The 15,110-nt window shown below is 48.6% G+C and overlaps 1 protein-coding gene across 1 annotated transcript in view; it reads left to right on the top strand.

Annotated features, from left to right (window-relative positions):
- Positions 1-14,512, top strand: part of akap6 (A kinase (PRKA) anchor protein 6) — a 153,890-nt gene extending 139,378 nt beyond the window's left edge. The window contains exons 19-22 of the mRNA XM_034562775.1: positions 5,565-8,285; positions 8,765-9,874; positions 13,051-13,125; positions 14,405-14,512. Coding sequence (XP_034418666.1) covers positions 5,565-8,285; positions 8,765-9,874; positions 13,051-13,125; positions 14,405-14,449 — 3,951 coding nt within the window. The 3' untranslated portion in view covers positions 14,450-14,512. The remainder of the gene's footprint in view (positions 1-5,564; positions 8,286-8,764; positions 9,875-13,050; positions 13,126-14,404) is intronic.
- Positions 14,513-15,110: the final 598 nt, after the last annotated feature.

Genomic DNA, 15,110 nt, shown 5'->3' with positions numbered 1-15,110 from the left:
CAACTACTGTCTATGTAAAGGATTCAAGGATCATTAACAAAATGCAGTTGGACCAACACAAGAAAAACACAACATAATGAACACAGATCCATTTTAATAAAAAAATTGCATCAAGAACGCAAACAGTGGATAGTAAATAAATAATAACAAAGGTACAGCTGATCGGCTCAGTCGTCGCCATGTTGAGAGCCACGCGGAGGCAATCGACTGGCCCTCGTAACTTCTTTATCTTAACCCAATGAAAACACTCCACATCCAAACCTTCTGTCCCAGAGAAGATCAATAAGACACGAGAGCCACATCCGGCTTTTCATCCCACGTTCAGCAATGAGATGATTTCCCTGAAGGATTCATCCTCCGGGGGGATCACATATTTTTGGGGGTGCAGTAGTCGGGAACATCTGGGAACATCTGCGTCACGGCGCCGGGCGCTTCACGACTTCCTGGTTCGTTTTGAACATCTCGTTAGGAGGCGTGTTCCTCCGCGCAGCAGGTGACGGATCCCCTTTCGACTCCATGTGAACGAGTCGAGATTAAATCTAGATTACCCGTTAGTCAAATGTAACGCGTGGAAATTACATTTTAGAACACGCTTTCTATCCGCGATTACGAAATATATATATATATATATTTTTATTTAGAGCGGAGTTTATGAGCAACGTATGGAGGTGTGTTTTTTTTTTTTTTTTTTTTTCCTTCTTTTTGTGCAATTACATTCAAAAGCCGGCCCCCGTCTGCTCCTCCACTCTGCATGGAGAGGTGATTTATCTGTGCGCTGCTATTCATTTGGCATCAGAGCGGTGACGCCGGGCTCCCTCAGCGCGTTGACAAGCGGTGCGGCGGTAGAGCCGAGCGGCGGCTCCTGGAGGAGCTCGGCAACATGAATAATCACCCAGACGCTGCCGGATAGCCGCGCTCTCCTTGGGCCTTCCAGCAGATGCTATGCTAACAAATGGGAGCAGTCAAACCAGAGCTAATGGGAAAAGAAGTTTACTGTTTTCAAACCCCCAACACCAAGGAGACACTGCACAGACACACATACACACACTGCACACTGCACACACACATACACATACACACACACACTGCACACACACACACTGCACACACACGTCGTAAACACCAGACTTTGGTAAACTTTGAGTGAAAACTGTTCATTTTTAATGCAAAGCAGCTGTTTGTGAGGCAGATTTACATTTTAATGTCGTCTCCTCGAGCTTCGGCCTCAGAAGAAGAAGAAGAAAGAGGATCGGCGGTTCGATCCCCGCGCACTAGTCGATTGTGTCCTTGAGCAACACACTGAACCCTGAATTGCAGTTAGGTTTAGTCAACTAAACCAACATTTGGGTTTAGACAACAAAACCAACAGTTAGGTTTAGACAACAAAACCAACAGTTAGGTTCAAACAACAAAACCAACAGTTGGGTTTAGACAACAAAACCAACAGTTAGGTTTAGACAACAAAACCAACAGTTGGGTTCAAACAACAAAACCAACAGTTAGGTTTAGACAACAAAACCAACAGTTGGGTTCAAACAACAAAACCAACAGTTAGGTTTAGACAACAAAACCAACAGTTGGGTTCAAACAACAAAACCAACAGTTAGGTTTAGACAACAAAACCAACAGTTGGGTTCAAACAACAAAACCAACAGTTAGGTTTAGACAACAAAACCAACAGTTGGGTTCAAACAACAAAACCAACAGTTAGGTTCAAACAACAAAACCAACAGTTAGGTTTAGACAACAAAACCAACAGTTGGGTTCAAACAACAAAATCAACAGTTAGGTTTAGACAACAAAACCAACAGTTAGGTTTAGACAACAAAACCAACAGTTGGGTTCAAACAACAAAACCAACAGTTAGGTTTAGACAACAAAACCAACAGTTGGGTTCAAACAACAAAACCAACAGTTAGGTTTAGACAACAAAACCAACAGTTGGGTTCAAACAACAAAACCAACAGTTAGGTTTAGACAACAAAACCAACAGTTGGGTTCAAACAACAAAACCAACAGTTAGGTTCAAACAACAAAACCAACAGTTAGGTTTAGACAACAAAACCAACAGTTGGGTTCAAACAACAAAACCAACAGTTAGGTTTAGACAACAAAACCAACAGTTGGGTTCAAACAACAAAACCAACAGTTAGGTTTAGACAACAAAACCAACAGTTGGGTTCAAACAACAAAACCAACAGTTAGGTTCAAACAACAAAACCAACAGTTAGGTTTAGACAACAAAACCAACAGTTGGGTTCAAACAACAAAATCAACAGTTAGGTTTAGACAACAAAACCAACAGTTAGGTTTAGACAACAAAACCAACAGTTGGGTTCAAACAACAAAACCAACAGTTAGGTTTAGACAACAAAACCAACAGTTGGGTTCAAACAACAAAACCAACAGTTAGGTTTAGACAACAAAACCAACAGTTGGGTTCAAACAACAAAACCAACAGTTAGATTTAGACAACAAAACCAACAGTTGGGTTCAAACAACAAAACCAACAGTTAGGTTTAGACAACAAAACCAACAGTTAGGTTTAGACAACAAAACCAACAGTTGGGTTCAAACAACAAAACCAACAGTTAGGTTTAGACAACAAAACCAACAGTTGGGTTTAGACAACAACACCAACAGTTAGATTTAGACAACAAAACCAACAGTTGGGTTTAGACAACAACACCAACAGTTGGGTTCAAACAACAAAACCAACAGTTAGGTTTAGACAACAAAACCAACAGTTGGGTTCAAACAACAAAACCAACAGTTAGGTTTAGACAACAAAACCAACAGTTGGGTTCAAACAACAAAACCAACAGTTAGGTTTAGACAACAAAACCAACAGTTGGGTTCAAACAACAAAACCAACAGTTAGGTTCAAACAACAAAACCAACAGTTAGGTTTAGACAACAACACCAACAGTTGGGTTTAGACAACAAAACCAACAGTTAGGTTTAGACAACAACACCAACAGTTGGGTTTAGACAACAAAACCAACAGTTGGGTTTAGACAACAACACCAACAGTTAGGTTTAGACAACAAAACCAACAGTTAGGTTTAGACAACAAAACCAACAGTTAGGTTTAGACAACAAAACCAACAGTTAGGTTTAGACAACAAAACCAACAGTTGGGTTTAGACAACAAAACCAACAGTTGGGTTTAGACAACAAAACCAACAGTTAGGTTTAGACAACAAAACCAACAGTTGGGTTCAAACAACAAAACCAACAGTTAGGTTTAGACAACTAAACCAACAGTTAGGTTTAGACAACAACACCAACAGTTCAGATTATTTATTAGTCCTTCGTGTGAAGTGGACATCTTGACTCATATAGACTTCACACACAACTCAATCCTTTGGCATTTAAATCTGTGTTGGTGCTCAAACTCAAGTCATTTAGTTATTGAGTCCTGAATCAATACTTTTCTAAATAATCCCCTCGGAGCGAGTGCAATCTTCTTGATGCTGCCGGAGCAATCTGTCTAATTATGTCTCCCTTTCATGTTCCTCACAGTGATTTCTAGGAACCTCTGCTCGTTCAGAAGGAAGCTTAATGTAATTTAAAATCCCAGTTTGTGTTTGTTACAGAAGAGCGGGCGTCTCCATTATCATTTAAAGTGAAAGAAATGTTTTTACTCCGAGCTTCTCCGACGCCGAGCGGGGGACGGGGTCATGTTTCCCCCGTTTGTTTTGACACTAGAAAACTCTTTAATAAAACGTGTAGAAGAAGAAACCCCCGCGTCCTCTTTTCAGAGGGCGCCGTCTTCCGCCCGGGCCTCCGTTTAAAGACGCCGACAGAACACGTTGTGTGATCACTTAAAGAGTTAGAAGAAGAAGAAAAAAGATCAGCCCACCCCACACACACACACACACACACACACACACACACACACACACACAGACACACACACACCCCCCAAAAAAAAGCAATTGCTCATAAATCTCAACACGAATTATTCCGCTCTGGAACAAAGCGATGAATTATTCAAATACGACTTCTGAGAGGAAAAAAAGAGCACGACGCTGGAAGAAGGAGGAGAAGAAGAAGAAGGGAGAAAAAAAACCAAAGTAAATACGTAATCAGAAGCCTTCAGAAAGCTCGGCTTGTCTAAAAATATGCTTAGACACAAGAATTCTTCCCTTCCGCAGACATAATTATACAAATTGCTCCGCGTCTCGTTAACAAGAGAGGGGGGTAATTCGTATTAGCCATTCATAGCCTATTAATCTAATAAACTAGTTGGCTGTGTGTGTGTGTGAAGTGTGTGTGTGAGGATATGTGTCTGTGCAATGAATTTCTATTAGATTTGTGTTTATTCCCCTCGTGCTGATAAGGGAGATGGGGGGTAATGACTGACCTGGGGTTCTTTTTGCCACTGCAGACGCATTCAAAAACAAATTCAGGGACGCTATCAATCAGCCTAATCCAATCAAATCCCGTATTTGATGACACGCAAAAAAAAACCTTGTTTATAATTCATATCTGGTAATTTCTGTAACGGCTTACAGGCGATTTTGGCGCCATTTCTTGTGACTGCGAGTTCAAAAACACACTTTTATTTATTTTATTTTATTTTTTTGAAAAACAGGGAATAACCGTAAAGCGTTGTCGCTGCCGCTTTGGAGACGTTTGTGCAGGATTCAGTGGTTTCACACGTAATGGCGTTAAATTTTACAGTTTATTGTGATTTACAATTTAAAATCTCTGTTCTCTTCTGTATGTCTTTATACCTGGAAGCAGGAAGCAGGAAGTGGGGTGAACTAAGCTCAATATTCTCATCGCGTTCTTATCTACTAAAATGTTGAAACAATCTTTTAATATCGTGGTATAATGTTTAAGTGTAAAATAATATATATATTGTTCTTATTTCCTTACGACGGTCTCCAGGATCATTCGTGAATATGAGCAAAAACAAGCTGTGAAAAAAATTCTCTAAATATTCACAAAAATCTTTCCTTTTTTTTTTTTAAATCAAAGTCAAATTCTTGAAAGACAATTTTCTTTTTTGTTCTTTATTTTTTTTTTTTTTTTTACATTCAATTGATATTTTTTCTCCGAAACAATTATTGGCACTCGAAGGTCTTGTGATTACAATCTAACTGAAGTATAACATCCAGTCACATTTCACATTTGTAGGTTCACCAGGAAGTGGTCGACCGTGACTTCCTGTTTCACCGATGCCTTTAAGTACGTATCGCGCTATTAAAGACACTCAAATACAGTACAAACATTTCTCCAACAGGAAGTTAAATGTACTTATTTTAACTCAGTTATTCTTTTTTTTTTTTTTGCACTCAGTTATTTATTTTTTGGGCAACATAGCAAGAGAGAGAAAGAAAAGCGGTCGGACGTGCAGCCGGATTAAGGGGTTGGCTGTGGCTCAAGGTCGGCGGTTCGATTCCCCGGCCACGGTCCGCGTGTCAAAGCGTCCTCGAGCGAGACAGCGAACCACGAGTTGCACATTAAGGAAACGACTGCATTCAAGTTTGAGGTTTAAAACCTCGGACCTCTTTTTCAACTTCTTTCTTTCTTCCCTTTTTTTTCGTCTGCAGGTTCTCGGGAGCGTTCTGGAACCGGGTCTAGTGGACCTCCACCAGATCAGTCCGGTCCCGGCCGGTCCGGCGGCGGCGCCCGACGACTCCTGGGAGTGGGACGAGACGGACATGACGATCACGGAGCTGGAGCCACGAGGAGCGCCGGAACCCGACCTCGCGCACCACCTCCCCTCAGAGCCTTCGGACCGCATCCCGTCCAGCGGGAATCGACCCCGCGGTCCTGAGCCCACGTCCCGTACGAGGGCCGCGTCCCAAACTCTTCCCCCGAGCAACTACAACAACGTCTACCAGGTGTACAGCCTCCACAGCGTGGAGCTGTACAGGCAGCCTCGGTTCCCTCGCGCCTCCTCCTCGCCGCACAAATCCAAATCGGGAACGCAGAAGCAGCAACTTCTGCTGAAGAGCCTGAGTAAGGACTCCTCCTTCTCCTCCGTCGAATCCCTCCCGGACCTCCTGGGAGGTCCCGCGTCAAACATGGAGGACAACGGAGCCGTCGGATCCCGGGACGGGGAGAGCGAGAGCGGCAGAGGGAGCTCCGGCCAGTCGGCGAGCGAGAGCGGCATCGTTAGCGACACGGAGACGCCGATGAACTCTGAGATCCTCAGGGAGGAGGAGGAGGAGGAGGAGGAGGGAAAGAATCCGAGGAAGTGCAACCAAAGAACCAAGAAAGAGGAGGGTGTGAAGGAGAAAGGAAAGAGGAGGGATGAGAGCAGGAGAAACAGAGAGGAGGACAAAAGAAGGAGGCACAGGAGGGGAGGAGGTGAGGCGGTGGAGATCCTGATCAACGGGCGAGGAATCCTTACTCCTGCCGTCTCGGACTCTGACTTTGAGGTGGGCGGAGTCGGCGTGGACTCCTTTGCGCCTCCTCCTGCTCTCGGCCGCCAGGCGTCCAGCCCCGCGGCGTCTCAGGGCTCCTCCTTGGAGTCCCTGCTGGCTCTGGGCGGAGAGTTATTCCCCTCCAAAGAGCAGCTGCACCGTAGCGCCTCTCTGGAGAGCTGCCTGGCCCCGTGGCGCAGCGCCGACGAGACCGGCGGCAGCCCGGCCAGCCTCGGGGACCTGGACCCGGGGCGGAGCCGAGACCTGAATGAAGCGGGAGGGAACCGCGGAGAACCGTCCTCCGGGGAGCTCAGCCGGAGAACCCTCGACCTCCTGAAGCGCCTGGAGAACATCCAGAGTCCTCTGGAGGCGAAGATGACCCGCAGCGTGTCCGACATGACGCTTCGGAGCGGCTCCCTGCAGCGGAGCCGGATCCCCGCCTCGCCGTCTCTCGGCGGGCGCCACGTCCCCCTCTGCGGGGTTTCGGGCCCCTCGCGGCGAGGCCCGCCGTCCCTGATCAACGAGAGCTCGGCGACGGCGTCGCTGACGGAGCTGAGCAGCGCCGAGGACTCGTCCCTGGGCTCCGAAGACTTCGCGATGCTCCGAAACCGCCGCCGCCTCTTTCCGGATCCCGCCGCCGCGGCGCCCAACGCCAACTCGGGCTCCTGCAGGAAACGCTGCCACGGAAACGGCCGAGGAGGCCACGGCATGGACGAGGCGGACGCGGCGAGCTTGAGCCTGCTGGTGAACGTCTCGTGCACGTCGGCGTGCACGGACGAAGACGAGGACGACAGCGACCTCCTGTCTTCCTCCACGCTCACGCTCACCGAGGAGGAGCTCGGCGTGCGGGACGGGGAGGACGGAGGCGGGGAGCGGTTGAGCGGCGCCTCCTCCGGTAACGACGAGGACGAGGACGAAGAGGGGATGGAGGGGTCTTACGTCCTGGGGCTGGAGTACATGAAGAGGGAGCTGCAGAGCTGGATCCGGTCTCCTCGCACCTCCTCCTCCTCGAAAACGGAGGCGGTCCTCCGGGACGAGCTGCAGTGTGGGACCACCTTCACCTCCTCCCCTCAGAACAAGGAGCGGCTGCGCTTCCAAAACCACAACGAAACGAAAAGAGACGAGAAGGAGGAAGAGGAGAACCGGAGGAACGCGACGAGAAGCTACATCAGCCAGTTCGTGGACGACGTGGAGAACGGCAACGTGGACCAGAGCTGCTTGAAGGGGAAAGACGAGGACGACGAGCTCCTCCGGGAGGAGTCGAGCGTGTTCACGAAGAAAGGGGAGCTGCTGAGGGAGTCCTACGCGTTCGCCAAGGCGGCGCGCGACGCCGCCGGCGACTCCGTCGTGAAAACGGAATCCGGCCAGGCGAAGACGCTCTCCTCGTCGCCGTCCCGCGAGCTCCTCCCCTTCCTGTCCAAACGAGCCTCCTCTTTGGTGGGGCAGCTGCGAGGGGAGCTGCCCTGCCACAGCTCCTCCTCCTCCCTCCCCTCGCCGCCGTCCCTCTCGCCCGTCGAGGACTGCAGATCCCACGATGCATTGCGCGGCGGGGCGCGGAAGGCCATCACCAGCCAGGAGAAGTTCAAGTTCTCGTCTTTTGTGACGGAGGAGACGAGGAGGGAGGTGAGAGGCAAAGAGTCGTCCCTGCCTCCCAAAAAGAGGCACAGCTCTCACCCGTCCTGCTGCGGCCACCTCCCCTCCCCCTCCTCCTCCCCCTCCTCCCCCTCCTCCCTGCATCCACGCCGCGTCGACAAGAAGGAGAACGTGCACGACTTCGTCATGGAGATCATTGACATGACCTCCCTGGCGCTGAGGAGCAAAGAGAATCGTCCCGAGGAGCCGAGCCGGACCGACTTCCCCCCGGACCCGAGTCCTGCGTCGCTGACCCAGATCAGAGACAAGGTACCGACTCACCTGGAGGAGAACCCATATGCAGACCGTCATATAGGCAGAACCATCAATAGACACAAGTTTATTGCTTTTTGTCCCGTTCGACCTCAAAACTTATTATTTTTTTTACGTTTTGAGGTCGAATGGATGCAAAGAGTCGTCTCTGCTCACCGAGTTGAAGCGCTTCAGATTTATCTGGAAGCTCTTCAGTCTTCATTTGATTTTTGTAGTAAAAATTCAAAAAAGAAGAACAAATCAGGGCAGAAAACTTTGCTCCTCTTGTAAAAGTGTACGGTCGACATTTTAACGTTTAAATACATAATTTTCTTACATAGAAAAAAAAAACAGATCCAAGACAATACAAGTTAATAATAATAATTAAATAATTCCATAGGGTTTCATTAAGCACATGTATGTCCACAGTAAGATTAACCAACACAACCAGAAACAGGAAGTCGATGTTGTTAAAGTTCTCCGTCTTCCTCCCGCAGGTCCTGGAACACTCCCACCGGCCTCTCCACCTGCGCAAAGGCGACTTCTACTCCTACCTGTCCCTCTCCTCCCACGACAGCGACTGCGGCGAGGTCATCCAGTGCTCCGAGGAGGACAAGAGCTCCTCCCCGGCGCCGTACAGCCTCCCGTCGTACGCCACGCCCACGCGGGGCCTCCTCCTCCGCAGCAGCAGCAGCAGCCCCGAGCCGGACGACCTCCGCGCCCTGGGTCCGTCGCTGCCCCCGAGCCCGGACTTCAGGGACGAGGAGACCCTGTTCGCCGCCTGCACGGAGGAGGTCTACCTGGGCCCGCCTCTCTGCTACAGCATGGCGCTCACCAAGAAACCGCGGCGGCTCCCGCAGGCGGAGGGGAAGGAGGACGCGGAGCGCGTGTCCTTCTCGGACCCCGACTACGAGCCGGATGACGGTTTCGCTTACTCGCCTCGTTCCGGGCCAGGCGATAGTCTGACCCACCTGTCTCCCTCGGAGGAGTTCGCGTCGCCCGGAGTCCGGGTTCACCCGTACTTCCAAGCATCCACGAAGGAAACGCGCAGCTCCTCCTCTCCTTTCCTGGAGCCTTGTTACAGCTCTCTCTCCACCTCCTCCCTCCGGGGGCTCGGCTCCATCCCGTCTCCTCCTCCTCCTCCTCCTCCTCCTCCTCCTCCTGCCGTGTCCTCTGGCGGCGAGGAAGAGCGGCGAGGTGAGGACCCGTCCCTCCTCTGTGATGTCGCTGGAGGAGAAGCCGCGGCCGCCGCGAGTGTCGGCGCGCCGCGGGAGGAGAGCAGTCGTAATGAGGGGCCTCCTTATCTTAATCCCCGGGCGCGTGTCGCCCCGATAGACTCCTCCGCAGCCGAATGTTTGGCAGATACTAAAACGCTCAAATCCAATATGGGCGCCGTAATGACCAAGATAAGTGTCTGCGGCTCCGCTACAAATCCCTCAAAAGAGCCAGCCGCCGCCGCCGCCGCCGCCACGCGTATTAATCCCAAAATTAACTGCTCTGCGATGAGGGAGGCAGATAGGGAGGCGAGGGGGAGGCGAGGGGAGTCGGATGCTCGGCGGGGGCGGAGCGGCTCGCAGCAGGAAGCAAAGGCAGCGGCGCCGAAGCAGGTGAGCGTTCCAGGTATTAGCCCGATCCGCTATCTCGGGACATTATACGAGGGCCGCGATGCTGCACTTCGCCCCCTCTGCTCCAGGTATTAGTCTGAGCCCCTCGGTGCCGTGTAATGAGGCCTCTTTTCTCTCATTTCCATTCCTGAAGCTGATACCTCTCCTCCTCTTCCTCCTCCTTATTCTCTCTCTCTCTTATCTCCTCTTCACACTCCTCGTCCTCTCCTCCTCCAGGTGTCTTTTTCCTCCTTTCCTCTCTCCTCGCCCCTCTTCTCCCTTTCTCTTCCATCTCTTTCTCACTCCATCTTTCTCTTCGTCGTCTTCCTCCGAGCCCTCTTCCTCTTCATATTTTGTCATCACCTCCTCAATGACCTCTTCCACCCTCCTTTTCCTCCTCTCTTTCCTCTCTCCATTCATCCACTTTCATCTTCTATGTTCTCACTCCTCTTCTTGTTTGTCTCCTCCCTCTTCTCCCTTGATTCCTCCTCTCTTCCTCTCTTCCTCCTCTTCCTCTCGTCCTCCTCCCTCCTCTTCCTCTCTTCCTCCTCTTCTTCTCTTCCTCCTCCCTCCTCTTCCTCCTCCTCCATGTATCTTTCCTCTCCCTCCATTCATCTACTTTCCTCTTCTATGTTCTCACTCCTCTTCTTATTTGTCTTCTTCCTCTCTTCCTCTCTTCCTCCTCCCTCCTCTTCCTCTCTTCCTCCTCTTCCTCTCTTCCTCCTCCCTCCTCTTCCTCTCTTCCTCCTCCTCCATGTATCTTTCCTCTCTCCATAAATCCACTTTCCTCTTCTATGTTCTCACTCCTCTTCTTGTTTGTCTCCTCCCTCTTCTCCCTTGATTCTTCCTCTTCCTCCTCCCTCCTCTTCCTCTCTTCCTCCTCTTCCTCTCTTCCTCCTCTTCCTCTCTTCCTCCTCTTCCATGTATCTTTCCTCTCTCCATAAATCCACTTTCCTCTTCTATGTTCTCACTCCTCTTCTTGTTTGTCTCTCCCTCTTCTCCCTTGATTCTTCCTCTTCCTCTCTTCCTCCTCCCTCCTCTTCCTCTCTTCCTCCTCTTCCTCTCTTCCTCCTCTTCCATGTATCTTTCCTCTCTCCATAAATCCACTTTCCTCTTCTATGTTCTCACTCCTCTTCTTGTTTGTCTCTCCCTCTTCTCCCTTGATTCTTCCTCTTCCTCTCTTCCTCCTCCCTCCTCTTCCTCTCTTCCTCCTCTTCCTCTCTTCCTCCTCTTCCATGTATCTTTCCTCTCTCCATAAATCCACTTTCCTCTTCTATGTTCTCACTCCTCTTCTTGTTTGTCTCTCCCTCTTCTCCCTTGATTCTTCCTCTCTTCCTCCTCCCTCCTCTTCCTCTCTTCCTCCTCTTCCTCTCTTCCTCCTTTTCCTCCTCTTCCTCCTCTTCCATGTATCTTTCCTCTCTCTCCATAAATCCACTTTCCTCCTCTATGTTCTCACTCCTCTTCTTGTTTGTCTCCTCCCTCTTCTCCCTTGATTCCTCCTCTCTTCCTCCTCCCTCCTCTTCCTCCTCCCTCCTCTTCCTCTCTTCCTCCTCTTCCTCTCTTCCTCCTTTTCCTCCTCTTCCTCCTCCTCCATGTATCTTTCCTCTCTCTCCATAAATCCACTTTCCTCCTCTATGTTCTCACTCCTCTTCTTGTTTGTCTCCTCCCTCTTCTCCCTTGATTCCTCCTCTCTTCCTCCTCCCTCCTCTTCCTCTCCCCCTCCCCCTCCTCCTCCTCCCTCAGGTGTTAATGGAAGGGGGGATTTGCAGACTTCAGGTTCAGGTCCACAGAACAACATCAGCATAATTACGATCAGTCAGATTTCATTAGGATTCATCAGCGAAAAGCTTTTCTTTCTTCATTTCATCGCAGAATTCGCTTGTTTGTGCTCTTTTAAAAAAACTTTCTTATTTTCTTATGCAAATTGATTTTGGCTTCTTTCTTTTTTTTCACCATCTGCAACCTTGCTGCCATTTTTTGACTCTGTTGTTTTCCTTCTGGTGCAGTCTGAAGGGCAGGAAGTCAGCGTCTTTTAGATATAATTATATATATATATAGATATATATTTGTTAGATATATGAGTTTTTCCCTTTTTTGTTTTTGTTTAAAAAAAATACAATATATAAAATATATATATGTAAATATTTCAAATAAAAAATTCATAAAATAAAATCTTAATGACAGAAAAATATTTTTATTTGTTTTTCACAAATCCAAATATTAATATCTTTACGATTTTCTTTTCTTTATTTGAAATTGTTTTTACTTATATGTTTATATATTGTTTATTTTTTTTATTAAGACTTTTTCTCCCCAATTTCTTTTTTTTTTAATGGTGGTGATGGTGGTGGGTTTTTTAAAAAAGAAATTAAATTTTCCTTCTCACAAGTTTACAAATATTTTTCTGTCATTAACAATTTTTATTTTATTTCTTTTATTTAACACATTTTATTTGTATATATGTTTATTTTTGTAATCAAGCCTTTTTCCCAAACGTTTTCACATTTTTAAGATTTTCCTTCTCACAAAATTACACATTAGTTACTCATTAACTCGTAAATTCATTAAAACGCCATAAAACAAAATGCAAAGGTGGGGGCGGCGGTGCTTCTGACACGTCTGTGTGCATGTCGGCGTGACTGCGTGCATGTGTGTGCGTGTGCGTGTGTGTGTGTGTGCGTGTGTGTGCGTGTGTGCGTGTGTGTGTGTGTGCGTGTGTGTGTGCGTGCGTGCGTGTGTGTGTGCGTGTGTGTGTGCGCGTGTGTGTGCGTGTGTGTGCGTGCGTGTGTGTGTGCGTGTGTGTGCGTGTGTGCGTGCGTGTGTGCGTGTGTGTCTGTGCGTGTGTGTGTGCGTGCGTGTGTGCGCGTGTGTGTGCGTGCGCGTGTGTGTGCGCGTGTGTGCGTGTGTTCGTGTGTGTGTGTGTGTGTGTGCGTGTGTGTGTGTGCGCGTGTGTGTGCGCGTGTGTATGTGCGTGTGTGTATGTGCGTGTGTGTGCGTGCGTGTGTGTGTGTGTGTGTGCGTGTGTGTGCGTGTGTGCGTGTGTGCGTGTGTAGCTACACAAGACTTTACAAAGAACAAGTTGGTGAGAAAACAAAAACAACAACGTTCTGTGTGTTTTCCTTCGTGTGACCTCCCGATGACCTTGTGTGACCTTTTCCTCCGTCTTTACTTCCTCTCAGGCAGCCGCCGGTCGCGCCGCCAGAATCGCACAAACCTCGGCTCGGGGTCCCGCCTCCAGAACCAAGACGGCCCGAGTAAGACGAGCTAACGATCAACCAATCGCGGAGAGCCAGAGCTCGGGGTCTTGCGCAACACGAGTTCAAAACCGGCGCCTCGCTTATTGCGCAAGGGACTCGCTAACTTATCGAGCTAGCGCGTTAGCGGCTAAAAAACGTGAAGTCACTCATCTTCAGTAACACTGTGTGTGTGTGTGTGTGTGTGTGTGTGTGTGTGTGTGTGTGTGTGTGTGTGTGTGTGTGTGTCCAAAGCTTTGGTTTTTATCATCTTTTCTATTTTTAAACCTCGAATCAAACCAAGAAACTGCTCGACGCGAACAAAGGCCGTCACAATCTGTGTGTGTGTGTGTGTGTGTGTGTGTGTGTGTGTGTGTGTGTGTGTGTGTGTGTGTGTGTGTGTGAGATGTGGCCCGATGGGCGCCTCCAGGGCTCAGCTAAACCTAGTGCCCCGACACACACACACACACACACACACACCTGAGGGCAGGGCATGGGAGTCCAGGTAGAAGCTGACAGCCCAACAGCTGCAGGTTAGACACACACACACACACAGCAGAGGACATTCATGCATACACACACTTGCAAGTAAAGAAATACACACATGAAAGTGCAAAATCAAGCTCTGCACACACACACACACACGGCATGTAAAACCCACGACAAAGGACACACACACACACACACACACACATCATATTGGTGATGCGTATACAGCTGGTCCTGACCCTCATGGCATGCCCCAGTCTAGCCCACCTGTTCACACACACTCACACACACACACACTCTCACACACACTCACACACACACACACACACACACACACACACTGTACACAGACACAGGTGCAATTAAAGCAATCGTGAATGCGGCTCATGATGTGCTCTGTGACCCAGACAGCAGAAGGTCTGCAGAGAAACACAGGAGGGGGGGGGGAGTGAGAGAGGCGAGGTGAAAGAGGGAGGGGGGGGAGTGAGAGAGGTGAGGTGGAAGAGAGAGGGGGGGGGGGAGTGAGAGAGTATATATACATATACATAAAAGTAGAATATAACATAATAAAAGAGAGCTTCGTTATTTAAACAGTAAAAAGAACAAAATACTACAAAAATAAAACAAACCCCCCCAAAAAAACCAATAAAACCAGAGAAACCAAAAGTGAACTAAATATTACAGAAACAACCGACATTAATAATAACGTCAGATATATTCAGGAAGAAAAAAATATCAACCATCTTCATGTTCACACTTTAAAGATGGCCGACTCCACTTCACCCTCTCTTCTCTCTCTGCGTCCCTCCAGAGACCCCCTGGACTGGGACCAGGAACCTCCAGGATCCAGCTGTAAGGAGCTCCCTGCACCTACCTCCTCCCCCGCTGAGCTGATCTCCATCTCCCTGGCTGCCCCCACCACCATCACCTCCACCACCATCACCACCACCTCCACCATCACCACCACCACCTCGGAGCGGATCCACGAGGACTTTCAGGGTTTTCTCTTCATGAGCATATTGTTTTATTTGTCTTTGTGGAAATTACATCAAAATACAGTTTTAACGCAATAGAGAAGAAGATTGAGACGGAACCTCCAACTCATTTAAATGTCGTCATCAAATCGACCCTTCGGTGTTTCGGCTGAATGCAATTTCAATTTATAGACGGAGAATTTATTAGTTTCACCGACGACTCGGAAAGTTACACAAACTAAACGTGTCTTCACCTTCAGAATCAGCTTCATTGTGTTTTTAGTTTTTTGTTTACTTATTTATTTAGATTTCCGTGCCGATGAAAACACAACGAAATCCTTTTTCCAAAACACCACGAGAGTGTGAGGAAGCCGTGGATGAGATGGCGTCAGACTGACCCGAGATCAGCTGGGCTGCTTACAGGTGAGCGCACGCTCACGTAGAAACGCGACGGTCGAGTCTACGGAGTTAAAAACGTGACGTTGAGTCTAAGGAGTTAAAAACGAGACGGTCGAGTCTACGGAGTTAAAAACGTGACGTCAA

The sequence above is a fragment of the Cyclopterus lumpus genome, chromosome 22 (genome assembly GCF_009769545.1).
Source record: "Cyclopterus lumpus isolate fCycLum1 chromosome 22, fCycLum1.pri, whole genome shotgun sequence".
NCBI classification, from domain to species: Eukaryota; Metazoa; Chordata; class Actinopteri; order Perciformes; family Cyclopteridae; genus Cyclopterus; species Cyclopterus lumpus.
The sequence above is the reverse complement of the archived record's forward strand: the minus strand, read 5'-3'. Positions and strand labels throughout refer to the sequence as shown.